A 13,337-nucleotide genomic window follows, 5' to 3' on the forward strand; every position below is an offset into this window, starting at 1 on the left:
TATTTACCATTTTTGTTTTAGATTTTTGATAAAGTTTTAGTAATGTTATTGGTGTTTGGTTTCAGGTTTTACATGATACATAGTACAAATGGTGTAAGTAGGTCTGAGAATGTTTAAAAAGTTATTTAAAGTTGGTAAACAAATATGCTAAATGAATGAAAAGAATGCTCCAAATGAATTGAGAATTTGAAAGTGAACTGGGACCCAACTAAACTGGACCAAAAAATAAAGAAAAGAAGGAAAAAATCTACTTAAAGAGGTCTGAGTTTGAAATAACTTTACTAGTGCATTCATTTAATGTCACTTTAACCAATGGCTTTTAAAGAGCTAGAAGAAAACCAAGAGCCTGTTGCTTGAGTTCTCAGGTGGCCTCTTTAGAGTGAGACTTTTTTCTTTCTTTTTTTTAATCTCTCCATTGTGTTTTCCTGGACCTCAGACAAGAAATGACTTCTGTCTTTGTCTGAAGTTAATTCATTATATGAGGCCAGCACAGAGGAGCTCTCTGAAACTGCTCTCAGAACAGTGAATGAAAGTGAGCAATAAGATGAAAGCAAGACTCTAGTTATCTATGTTAAATTCAATTTGCCTTCATGCTCTTTCCTGGTTTCAGAAAGAATGAAATGTCATTAGGAGTATATCTCATCTTGACTTCCGCTCAAATTAATATTCCGATTAAGGCCATTTGATGTGCTGTATACTTGGGTGAGCATATTTATCATCAAAGCATTCTGTTCTTATCAACACCAGCTATTTCACTTCAAGACCTGCCTGTGACTTAAACATAAGCTAAATGATACAAATGTATATTATCCATACACTTACATCTTCTAACTGCTATAATAAACAGCCCGTTCATTGCTTTAAACAGTTAATTGGCTAATGTCTTTTGATAGCCATCAACGTACTAATCCTGCCCAAAAGATACTATCAGTCAATTAACATTTTAAATGACTCTATTGACAATAATAATCTTTAAATCTAGATGTTAGAATTTCAATGAAGGACAAAACTTGTTCATAGGGTGTAAGTACAATGATTTTTTGCCGGTTCATTCCGAGTTTGAGTTCAGACACAAGTCTTCTTTTCAACAACCTGAATTTTGAAAATAGTTTTGTATATTTGAGTTGGTGCATAATATGACATATTTAAAATTACACATGAGAATGCCAGAAGACTAAAATACAAAATAAATTCTTGAAAAAATTGTTTTTGGGGCCACTTTGTATCATGGTTCAGAATGGTTACCATGTTTATTCTAAGGTATTTTAAAGAACAACACAGTGCTATTAATGCGGCAATACCTGTGGTACTTGTGGTAAATTTCATTAGTTATTTAGAAACAAATATTACATTTTCATTACAGGTTAATCATGTCCTTAAATGTTTGTAATCGTTATATTTATTTTAGGCTGATTTGAGTATTTCACCTTCTGAAGAAGTGGGGAAATATTTTCTATGCAAGATGAATTACATCCTCCATTTTTAACAGGATCATGTTGCTTCGGAACAACACCCTCCGCATCATTAACTCCAGCCGTTCGGATGAAGGAAGCTACGTGTGCCGTGCGGAAAACCAGTTTGGTTCAGCGGAGTTGACAACCATGCTTCTGGTGAAAGGTAAGAGACCCTCATCAACCCCCAGCCCCCATTCCGTAGGCCCGATCCTGTGGTTAACCGCACAAGAGCAAACAGACTGCTCCAGACTGAGTCGGATGGAAGAAGAGCTCATTGCAGCTTATCGGGCATGAAGATGTTTGTTTTGGCCGTTCATGAATCTGCTCACAAGAGCATCTCCTGTCTCCCAGGACAGCTATTGTTGAGGAGGATGTTCTTTACAAAGAAAACAGATAATAACTAGGAGGCTTGGGGCAGATTGTCTTGATTTTATCACTGTTAGCGTATGTGAGTATTTGTTTAAGGGAACCCTAAAGAACAAATTGCATGTTACGTGCAAAATATCTATTTCATAACACATTGTTAGACTATACATCAGTCTGAGGACCTGTTTACATCATTTTCAGTGATAGGATGCATTATCATTTACATCTGACCTTAACATGGTTTTTAAATACCTCTCCTATGATCACTTGTTCAATTTTGTCTTGACCAGGGGTGTCCAGACTTGTTCCTACAGGGTCAATGTCCTGCAGAGTTTAGCCTCATCCAGCTCCAACACATTTGCCTTGAAGTTTTTAGTGAGTCTGAAGACCTTGATTAACTGGTTCAGGTGTATTTAATTAGGGTTGGATCTATACTCTCCAGGACAGTGGTCCTTCAGGAAGAGGTTTTCAACACCACTGGAAAGGAAAGGAATTGAAATAATACAAATGGTAATGGAAATTTCAATCATAATTTGTGTTTTGGCACAACATAGCAAAGTTGGAATTTATTTTTGTGGTGCACTTTCTCAAAACATGTCCAATTACATGGTTGGTCAGGGGAGAGTAGATGGTTATTTGTGGCTATTTGAATGCATTCGACCACTTGAGGGACTACAGTCAAATGTTTTTTTTTTTTTTCTACTACCTTTGAAAGAATTTTAAAGTGGACAAGCTCAAAATGTTTTATGTCCTATTTGCACCTGTATTTAATCTCCTTCTCTTGTAATTCAATTGAAGAAAATGCATCTTAAAACCAGGTGTAAACAGGGCCTGAGACAGATTGCTTGTAAAGCATCCAGCTTTTGTTGGTCTACACAGTTAATTTGCGCAAGCAGTGTGAAATCTGCCTGGGAAATCTTTTACCCTCAATCATCGCTTTCATAGACATTCATTGCTGTCACTTTTCGAGTACTCCTAACCCTAACCCTACCCTAACCCTAACATGTGCCCAACCCAGGTATTCAACAGAGCACACTATGCTGGACACTAAAGTTGTGGTCAAAATTTCCCATTGCAGTATCTGCTAAATGTTCATTGATTTACAAAAATAAGAGGGATCATACAAAATTCATGGTAATTTTTATTTAATACTGACCTGAGTAAGATACAGTATTACACATAAAATATTAAAAGAATTGAAATATGAAAGAAAAATAGTTGAATTTATTTATTTATTTATTTATTTTTGTGATTGTTGATTATGAGTCCCTTAATTGTCCTGAACAGTTAAACTTGCCTGCTGTTCTTCAGAAAAAATCCTTCAGGTCTCAGGAATTTGTTGGTTTTCCAGCATCTTTTGCGTATTTGAACCCTTTCCAACAATGACTCAAGAATGATTTTGCGATCCATCTTTTCACACTGAGGACAATTGAGGGACTCATACACAACTATTACAAAAGATTCAAATGCTCACTGATGTTCCAGAAGGAAATATTTGTCATTAAGAGCCAGGGGTGTAAAATTTTGATCAGAAAGAAGATAATTAGATTATAGAAGATTATAGATTCTAATTATTATAATTTTTTTTTAAAGCGTTTATGGAACCTGGGAGAATTTTCTTTTTTTTTTTTTTTGAAGAACAGCAGGCTGTTTGTCAAGGTCAGATATACTGGAGGATAAACTTGAAACTATTTTCCTTTTCCCCCCTCAAAATTACGAACGGAATATGATTAATTGCATTGTAGTTCAATGATTCATTTGTTTTCCAAATAGTAACTGTTTTCAGAGATTCTGACAAAGCTGCAGATGTTCTTTGATGTTATATGGTCCTTGTGCACTGATGACACGATGACGTTCATGTTTCAGAGGCCATGCGGGTGGAGTTTAGCCCCGGCCGGGTGGAGGTGACGGTGGGAGAGAGTGTGGTGCTCAGCTGTAAAGTCACTCATGACCCCTCGCTGGACGTGTCCTTCCTCTGGCTGCTCAACAACCAACCGCTCAACACCCAGCAGGAGGGCGGTCACTTTGAGTACATTCAAACAGTATGTGCAGATGTGTTACTGTGCACTTGTGCCGATGCTGTTGGTGATATATACTGTAGATAATGAACTTGGTATCTGCTTGTTGGTCATCTGGTTGGTATTTGGTGTTTTGTGGATAGTAATGTAATTTACTCTATGATATTATTTAAGAATGTGCAATATATCAGTGATAAAAGATTTATTGGTGATATATTAATATCAGTCAGTATTAGTATTTGGATCAATTCTCACTATTAGCAAACCATTAATTGTGACTTTTGCCTCCATAAACTCCTAATTTGCTGTTTTTCATAGTTAGTAAGGTAGTTGTTAAGTTTAGGTATTGGGTAGGATTAGGGATGTAGAATATGGTCATGAAGAATATGAGCTTTATAAGTAAAAGCAAACAGCCAATATGTTAATAATAGTCATGCTAATAAGCAACAGTAAATTCACCCCTCCCCACCCCACCCCCCTCCATAAACCTTTTTTTTATATTTGATAGAGAGGAAATAGTTAGTTACAATGAATTACATGAAGACAGGTGGTAATTTTTATGTTAGCTGTTTAAGCTGGAGATGACGTGGGGGGGCGTTTTTATGCCTGGATGTTTTAGTGCATAGAGAATAGTAAACCAGTAAACAGGTTGTTGCCAGCGTGAGAGCAAAGGGGGGGGGGGAGGTTGGGGGGGGGGGGGGGCGTTTTTATGCCTAGATGTTTTAGTGCATAGAGAATAGTAAACCAGTAAACAGGTTGTTGCCAGCGTGAGAGGGGTCTGTGATGATGTTACTGGCCCATTTCTTCACTCTGGAGTTGTACAAGTCCTGAAGGTTGGGCAGGTGCACACCCATTGTCCTTTCAACTGTCCTAACAGTCTGTTTCAGGCTGATTTGCTGGCTGACCCAAACCAGACAGTTATAGAAGTGCACAGAACCAACTAAATAAGGATGAAAACTGTGTCATCTGCTCCTGTGGAAGGTTGAACTTTTTCACATGGCGACAGAACCACGACCTCTGCTGGGCCTTTTTCACTATGGAGTCTAGATGATTGTCCCACTTCAGATCCAGTGAAATGGTGATGCCAAGAAATCTGAATTTCTCTACTGCAATCACAGTGCTGTTCATGATGGTGAGAGGGGGAGTGCTGGGGGGTTTCTCCTGAAGTCCACAATGTCCAGTAAGTGACTGCAGCCAGCTGTTAAACCTCTTTTCTATAAGCAGACTCGTCGCCATCCTGGATGAATGTGTTATCATCTGCAACCTTCTGTTTGACAGAGGGGTCTTTAGAGGTGCAGTCATTTGTGTAGAAGGAGAAGAGCAGTGGGTAGAGCACACATCCCTGAGGAGCACCAGTGCTGATGGGTGTTGGCTGTCAGTTTTCCCAGCCTTACGAGCTGCTGCCTGTCTGTCGGGAAGTTGGTGATCCACTGAAATATGGAGGTGAATACAGAGAGCTGTGTCAGTTTTATCAGGAGGGTGTCCAGGACGATGGTGTTTAAAGTGGAGCTGTAGTCCACAAGCAGGATACTTGCATACTTCCTGGTTTGTCCAGATGTTGGAGAATGTAGTGTAGTCTAGCAGTGTGTCCGAATACTTTATTCTGAAAGGCATGGATAATGGCTTCAAATCGAATAACGAATAATTGTGTTTGCTGGATAACAGGTGAGCCAGGTGATCAGCGCGATATTATACATAAACCTCTGAAGTCACTATGCAATAATGCGTGTGTTGGAAGTGAAAGAGTGCAAACTTTATGAATGAAATGTGCAAATCAAACAACCGCACTTCTGTTGCCTATCCGTGCATCTCAGAAATCCGAGCTTGGCAAGAGTAATATCAACTTAAATACTACATCATACACGTTCTACTATTTGTGTATATTAAAATTTCAGTAATTTAGACCTTGTACGATGTGATACACTAATGAATGGAATGAGCACAGCTCGATCTCCAAACAAACAGCCACATCTCCTGTCTCTCAAAAACCAAACCAGCTCTCTGTCAAGAATTTAATTTAATTTAAGAATTAATTTAATTTTTTTAGAACACTGAATAGTGCAAATAGTTGAAACACAAATATTTTTTTTCCATACTTTGTTCTCTTTTTACCATACTTTTCCAGACCTGCAAATTAAACTAAAGTGATATTCCATACTTTTCCCAACTGCGCAGGAATCGGTGAGCCAAAGGAAAGAGTATTTGTTATTTGACATAAACCTCTGAAATTACTACGCAATAACAAGTGTGAACTAAATTAGTGTAAACTCTATAAATGAAATAAGTGCAAATAGCAGAGTTGAAGTTGTCTTTTTCCATGCATTTCCTGTAAATTATTTAAATGAATTTCCATATTTCCAAAGTGCGTAAGAAAAAAAAGATAGGCTGTAAAACCATAGATTACGATCTTCTCAAGTAACTGTACGAACATCCAGTTCAAGCCCTGCCTACTTCCGAATACAGATATAGATACAAATAATCTTGCAATTGTTACAGATGCATATATAAATACTGGCTCCACTGCACTCCCATGTTGACTGCATCATCCACAGAAAATGATGTACCACCGACACTAAACCTAACCGATAGGGTTAACAAAAGCAAATGTAACCATGCCATATTAGCTTGCTTCTCCAAGTCTTTGGCCTATCTTATTGTAACTTGTAATTATTATTATTATTTGTATTATTATTATTATTATTATTATTATCACCCCCTAAACACAGACACAGACACACACAAATAATAATAAAATAAAATAATTTAACTATTTTACTGCTTTTTTTTAAAAGAGTATCATAACTCTATCTTAAATCAGATGGAGTCATAGCTACTTATTTTAGGAATGCCACACGGCACCAAGTGAGAATCAATCCAGTGAAAGGTCAGCCAGGACCGTATGTCATCATGATAAAAGACCTGCTGTGAATCACACCATGATGTCTATCAGAGTCTCAGAGGAGCAGCAGCTCCACACACCCTCCACCCTTTCTGCAGGACTGACAACACTCCCTGATTAGAACACATCAACAGGCATTCTGCCACCACAAAACCATCTAATGACGTGATTTCATACGTGCAGGATGCGTTAATTTGATCAGAAATTTTTGCCAACCTTCAGGTTGCAGTATCCTGCTGAAATCATAATATGCTGATTTGGTGCTCCATTATTATCAATTATTATTGGTGCTCAATCATTTTTTAATTGTCTTGTTATTATTATTATTATTATTATTATTATTATTTGATAATAGAAAGTTTAAAATAATAGCATTTAAATAATTATTTTGTTATATTACAGTTGTCTTAACTGTAACTTTTGACCATTTTAATACATCCTTCTATCATTTTTTTTTTCATCTTACCCTATGCTTCTGAATGGTAGTGCATTATAATTTCCTTATAAATAAATAACAGTAAATCACAGTATCACTTTTTTTTTTTACTGTATTTTGGAATATTTTAAATGTATCTTTGGTGATCATAAGAGACTTATTTCATAAACATACATACATAAATAAATAAATAAAGCAATTATTGCAAACTTTTAACCAATATAGTATATACTATTTCTGCTGTTTTGCAGATGGAAAATATTCCTAAAAATTATGTCAGTTTATAGGTCTTCCTGTATGAGAAAACTACATATTTTCAAACAACAGCCAGAGGGTTGTCTAACTCACTAATACAGTAGACTAGTCAGGTGCTGGACATCTTGCCAACCATCATGACCCATTCCTTGATAGCATTTAGCAGTGTTTTAAACCCAGGCAGTTTGCATATTCTACAACAAAAAAAAAAAGAAAAGAAAAAAAAAATTGGAAAGCTTCAATTTGATTGGCTGGCTTAGACCATGACATAAATTAATTCATATTCAAGTGACTCCTAATTGGGATGGATCACTCCTCAGCACCATCTGCAGTTGACACGATTAAGTTCAAACCGTTTTATGTCCTCTTACTATCAGATTATAGCCATATTCCCTGCGGCTGACAACATCTTTTGGTTCCTTCACAGGAGCACTGGGCACCAATCTGCCATGAAACTGTCACTATTACATATTCAAGTGCAGTGGAAGCCAGGGTTTAGGCGGTTTTATTTTCGATTAGCTCACAATGGATTTAATTGCTAATTGGCACAGCAACTAACTTGGTGTTTGGGTTGTTTAGCGAGTAATTAATGTAAAATAAGCTGATTAAAGATATATATTTTTTATGTTTTGCAATAAATTGGAAAACGCTTTCATCCACATCAACATGCAAATGAGATTTGAGAAATAATAATTTTACTTTCTAATTTTTTTACATTCAAATTACAATTCTTCATCCTGTTTGTTCCCTGAATTCAAATTGTATTCAAATTCAGGAATTATACAGAAAATAAACTCAATACTGTTCAAATCTGAATGACACAAAACCCAAACTTCTGTAAAAAGTGATAAAATTTCCTCTAAAAATGAACTAGTCGAGATTTTATTTAGTATTTCATATTAATAAGCTGGTAAGTGTATTAGTCAAATGCTTATAAATAAAGGACTCGACTAGTATTCATTTCACCCTCAAGGTGCATCTCTCTATGTGCATTAGTCATGTAAACTGAATTATTTATTTTTACATGTTGTTCTCATATAGTTGTTAGTGTTTCAGTGATAATTAATACTTTATGAGTCACTTGTACCATAGGATGCTCTCATGAACCCCCAAAAAATGTCTGCTCAGCAAACACACTGAGAGTAGGCAGAATTACTAGAATATTTATAGGTTTTAAATATATATATATAATACACCCTGCTGTCCTATTATTCAATAGTAATAAATATTTGGTCCCACTTTATATTGTGTCCCTAATACCTGTGTACTCACATAATAACTAATTGTGTACGTAGTATGTAACCACTGTGTAGGTACACATTGGTACATAGTATCTACAGCTCTAATATATCTTTAACTACATATATGTAACAGCCCTCAGGATAGTTTGTGTAAGATCAGATGTGTAACAGGACATTGGTAACAATACTTTTTTCACTTCACTAAGTTCTTGTGTAAAAGGAATCGGATAATTACATTTTGTACCAAAAATATAAGAGTAATTGGAACTATTTAATACAGGGGGTGTAGATGGGTAGGTTTAGGGGTGGGAATGGGATCTAGGGGGTGGAGATGGGTAGGTTTAAGGGTGGAAATGGGATCAAGGGGGTGGAGATGGGTAGGTTTAAGGATGGGAATGGGATCCAGGGGGTGGAGATGGGTAGGTTTAAGGGTGGAAATGGGATCCAGGGGGTGGAGATGGGTAGGTTTATGGGTGGAAATGGGATCCAGGGGGTGGAGATGGGTAGGTTTAAGGATGGGAATGGGATCCAGGGGGTGGAGATGGGTAGGTTTAGGGGTGGGAATGGGATCTAGGGGGTGGAGATGGGTAGGTTTAAGGGTGGAAATGGGATCAAGGGGGTGGAGATGGGTAGGTTTAAGGATGGGAATGGGATCCAGGGGGTGGAGATGGGTAGGTTTATGGGTGGAAATGGGATCCAGGGGGTGGAGATGGTTAGGTTTAAAGGTGGAAATGGGATCCAGGGGGTGGAGATGGGTAGGTTTATGGGTGGAAATGGGATCCAGGGGGTGGAGATGGGTAGGTTTATGGGTGGAAATGGGATCCAGGGGGTGGAGATGGGTAGGTTTATGGGTGGAAATGGGATCCAGGGGGTGGAGATGGGTAGGTTTATGGGTGGAAATGGGATCCAGTGGGTGGAGATGGGTAGGTTTATGGGTGGAAATGGGATCCAGGGGGTGGAGATGGGTAGGTTTAAGGATGGGAATGGGATCGAGGGGGTGGAGATGGGTAGGTTTAAGGATGGGAATGGGATCCAGGGGGTGGAGATGGGTAGGTTTATGGGTGGAAATGGGATCCAGGGGGTGGAGATGGGTAGGTTTAAGGATGGGAATGGGATCCAGGGGGTGGAGATGGGTAGGTTTAGGTATATGTAAAGTGGGAGGAGTTGGATCTCGAGTTGGATTTTGTGCACCTCTGTAATACCATTAATTCCAATATTGGATAAGTGCTGTTAGTTCTGTTACACATTTGTACTTTCATTACAAAAAAAGTGTTGTTACTAATGTTTTGTTACACACTCGTACTTGCACATACCAGTTACACAAACATTAGTGCTGTAGATACGATGCATCAATGTGTACTTACACTGTGGTTACAAACTATGAACACATCTAGTTACTATGCAAGTACACAGGTATTAGGGACAATATAAAGTGGGACCAAATATTTTTACAGACTTTTAGACTAATGTGTATTTTTTTTTTATTATTATTTTAAATTACTCCAGATTGTAAAAGGTTTTCAAAAATATATTTATTTATTTATTTAAAACTTTTCTAAAAAAAAAAAAAAAAAAAAAAAAGGAAAATAGTGACTGACTTTGTAAATGAGGGAAATTCTGTTTAATTAAAGTAGTCTATCTGAAAATAGTAATTTTATAGTTAAAGGTAAAGTAAGCGGAATATTCCTCACAGTCAGCACATATACGTTTAACAGTTCTGCAGCACCCAGCTGTCTGATTCATGTGCTGTAATTTTGCTGTAAATTAGCTGTAAGCCCCTGTACTAAAGAGCTGCGTGTAGACCCTGGAATTATTTGCAGTCTCGCCCAGGGCATTTCTCATTTCCAGAGAAGACCAGATTGAGGATAATAATGGTGCACATGCTCTTAAACCAAACAGGAATCTCTTAATCCACACAAGCCAATAGAGGCTGTAAGCAGCAGCCCATTGCTCAGGTGTCAAGTACTGCACAGAGCTCTATTTATCTCTTTACTTCACAAAGTTTTCCTTTGTTCTTTCTTTTTTTCCCCTTTATTTAGCAGTCATCCACAGCAGATCTGATGATCAGGAGCATCCTCTTGAAGCATGCTGGGAAATATGGCTGTCGTGCTCAGACCAGTGCAGACAATGTGCTTGCAGAAGCTGAGCTGCTAGTTAGAGGTGAGTATGCCAAAAACTTTTGGTAAAAAGAAAAAAAGTGATTACAGCATATTTACAAATAACACAAAATCAAAATTGAACATGTTGACTTTCTGAATAAATTTCCCGGGTTTTATAAGGCATGATTAAATTACTCTGCATTATTGAAAGAAACAGGTGTTTGTTTTCTAAAAAAAAAAAAATGAATCTCAGCATTCTGAAATATTTTCTTTTCCGATGACATGAGCAAGCTTGTGTAAATGTTACACATAACTTTAAACAGTTTGGTTACATTTTTGTTTAGTAGTGACTTAAATAAGATATTTCACATATTTTTAGATATTGAATTGTGTGTGTGTGTGTGTGTGTGTGGATAGATACAGATATAGATGACATAGATGTATAGAGGTAAATCAGTAGCAAAACTCGAGAGGTTGAAGATCTGAATGTGAGAACTTGTCATATTAATATTTGTATTTGTAAGTTAAAATTTACACTCACAGCTCTGATGTGAAAAGCTGAATCTTTCAATTTGCACACACAGACAATGATCAAAACACCCGTGTTTTGAATTGGAAGTTGTAGATTAATAGTCACAAATGTGTAGAATGACATTCACACAAAGAAAATGACATACACACATTTTTACGACATATTTACTTTTGCACTTTACTTCAGTTTCGCTGCACACCGTCAAGTCGGCACTTACAACCTCTCAGATCTGGAAGTACAAGTTCAAATCCTAGCGCTCTGACTTTTGCTACTCTTTTTGCGGTATTCTGTTGCAAAACTCACTTGTGCACTTGTATATGCAGATGTGAGAGAGAGGGGGCGGGGCTTTGGTGCGAATGAAGACATTTTATTGGTCGATGCCCGACCAATGAACAACGCCAATTGTTTTCACGGAATATCCTTAGCTTTGACAGGATTTTAAGACACTGCATTCATTTTGCCATTCAGGTATTATCTAGTAGACAAACAATGCAACATATTTTATATGTTATATATATGTTTATATGTTAAATTTTAACTTACAAATACAAATATTAATATGACAAGTTCTCACATTCATATCTTCAACCTCTCGAGTTTAGCTACTGATTTACCTCCATATAGATGTATTTGACCCACCCATGTGATCTTGTATTGGAGATGGACATACATAATCATACATAATTTATTAATTTATTAAATTGATTGCGCCCACTAAATTAGTATGCGAAATATCCTTTTTAAAGGATGCTAAAACTGACAAGAAATTAAAATGGACCTAATTTACTTTGTTAAAATTTTATAAAATGCAGTTTTTCTCTTGATAATTATTTTTATTAAAAACATGAAAGAATCAAAATCATGAATATTACAGAATATTATAATATATTCTATTATAGAAAATAAATAATATCTCATTCATTTAATAGATACAATCACAGTTTATGTTAATTAAAACTGTTTGAAAACTAGCAGCACGATCATAATTACAGCAGAAATATCAGAGGGCATTTGTAACAGGAAGGTTGAGAACCACTGCTCTATAAAAAAACTTTTATTTCCTGCTGCATGCTAATATTAACCAATCAAATCATGGCCTGCTTTCACTATCCAAATGAATCATCATGAAGAAAATCATAACCTGCCCTGCATTATTTCACACTAAACATACTGTTTTCTTGGATCCGCATTGTATTATGGATGTTAACTAATTGTGAATGTCGTTCATGTTTTATTAAGAGTTTCTGCACTTTAGAATCACAAGTAATTTCTTCCTAAAAGAACTTGCAGCTTCTTATTTAATTAACAGCTTGTTAATTAAAAATAGTCTCATCAATATCAACTGGATGTTATTCCTGTACAAAACCTCACTTCCTTGTCTCCCCACAGCTGCATGATATGTTGTACAGTTCTCTTGTAAACAAGCAGAGTCATTAGCTTATAAATGCCTCAAACACTGTTGGCCTACAAAGAAATGTTTTGTCTGCCCTAGTGGATCTTAAGCCACATGTGTTCATGATGTTGGCCGGAGCGCTTCCACATGTGCACTGCTTTCTCTCTAATACAAGAAAACCCTTTTGTGGTCTCCATCCAGACATAAAACAGAAACCCCTGCTGCTGCTGCCATGGTGACGCACCATGCATATTAATATCCTCAAATGCAAAGGCACCTTTCAGTCCAACCTTTAACACATCTCTTTTCAAACCACGCAGAATGTTGACTTTCATTAGCCGAAGCAGATGTCAGCCTCTCTGTTACAACTGTTTCCTCTTCAGCCAGTTGCACACAGTGATTGCATTTAGTTCTAAAGACTGAGAAATGTGTGTGTATATATATATATATATATATATATATATATATATATATATATATATATATATATATATATATATATATATATATATATATATATAAACACAGTTTAAGAAAGAAAAACGTTTCACCATTCAACCATGCCTAAGAGGGCTGCCAGACTACACATAAAAGACATAAAGAGGAAAGAGAGCATGTTCTTTAAAGAGTGTGAAATCCTTGCC

At 36.6% G+C, this 13,337-nt stretch overlaps 1 protein-coding gene across 3 annotated transcripts in view; it reads left to right on the forward strand.

Annotated features, from left to right (window-relative positions):
- Positions 1-13,337, forward strand: part of LOC132155895 (contactin-5-like) — a 285,593-nt gene that overhangs the window by 245,467 nt on the left and 26,789 nt on the right. For 2 of the 3 annotated variants that reach the window (XM_059564654.1, XM_059564655.1), the window contains exons 13-15: positions 1,490-1,617; positions 3,687-3,862; positions 10,709-10,829. In XM_059564654.1, the coding sequence (XP_059420637.1) occupies positions 1,490-1,617; positions 3,687-3,862; positions 10,709-10,829 (425 nt within the window). The remainder of the gene's footprint in view (positions 1-1,489; positions 1,618-3,686; positions 3,863-10,708; positions 10,830-13,337) is intronic. The other variant, XM_059564656.1, reaches the window with a different exon arrangement.

Source organism: Carassius carassius, chromosome 13 (genome assembly GCF_963082965.1).
Source record: "Carassius carassius chromosome 13, fCarCar2.1, whole genome shotgun sequence".
NCBI lineage: Eukaryota > Metazoa > Chordata > Actinopteri > Cypriniformes > Cyprinidae > Carassius > Carassius carassius.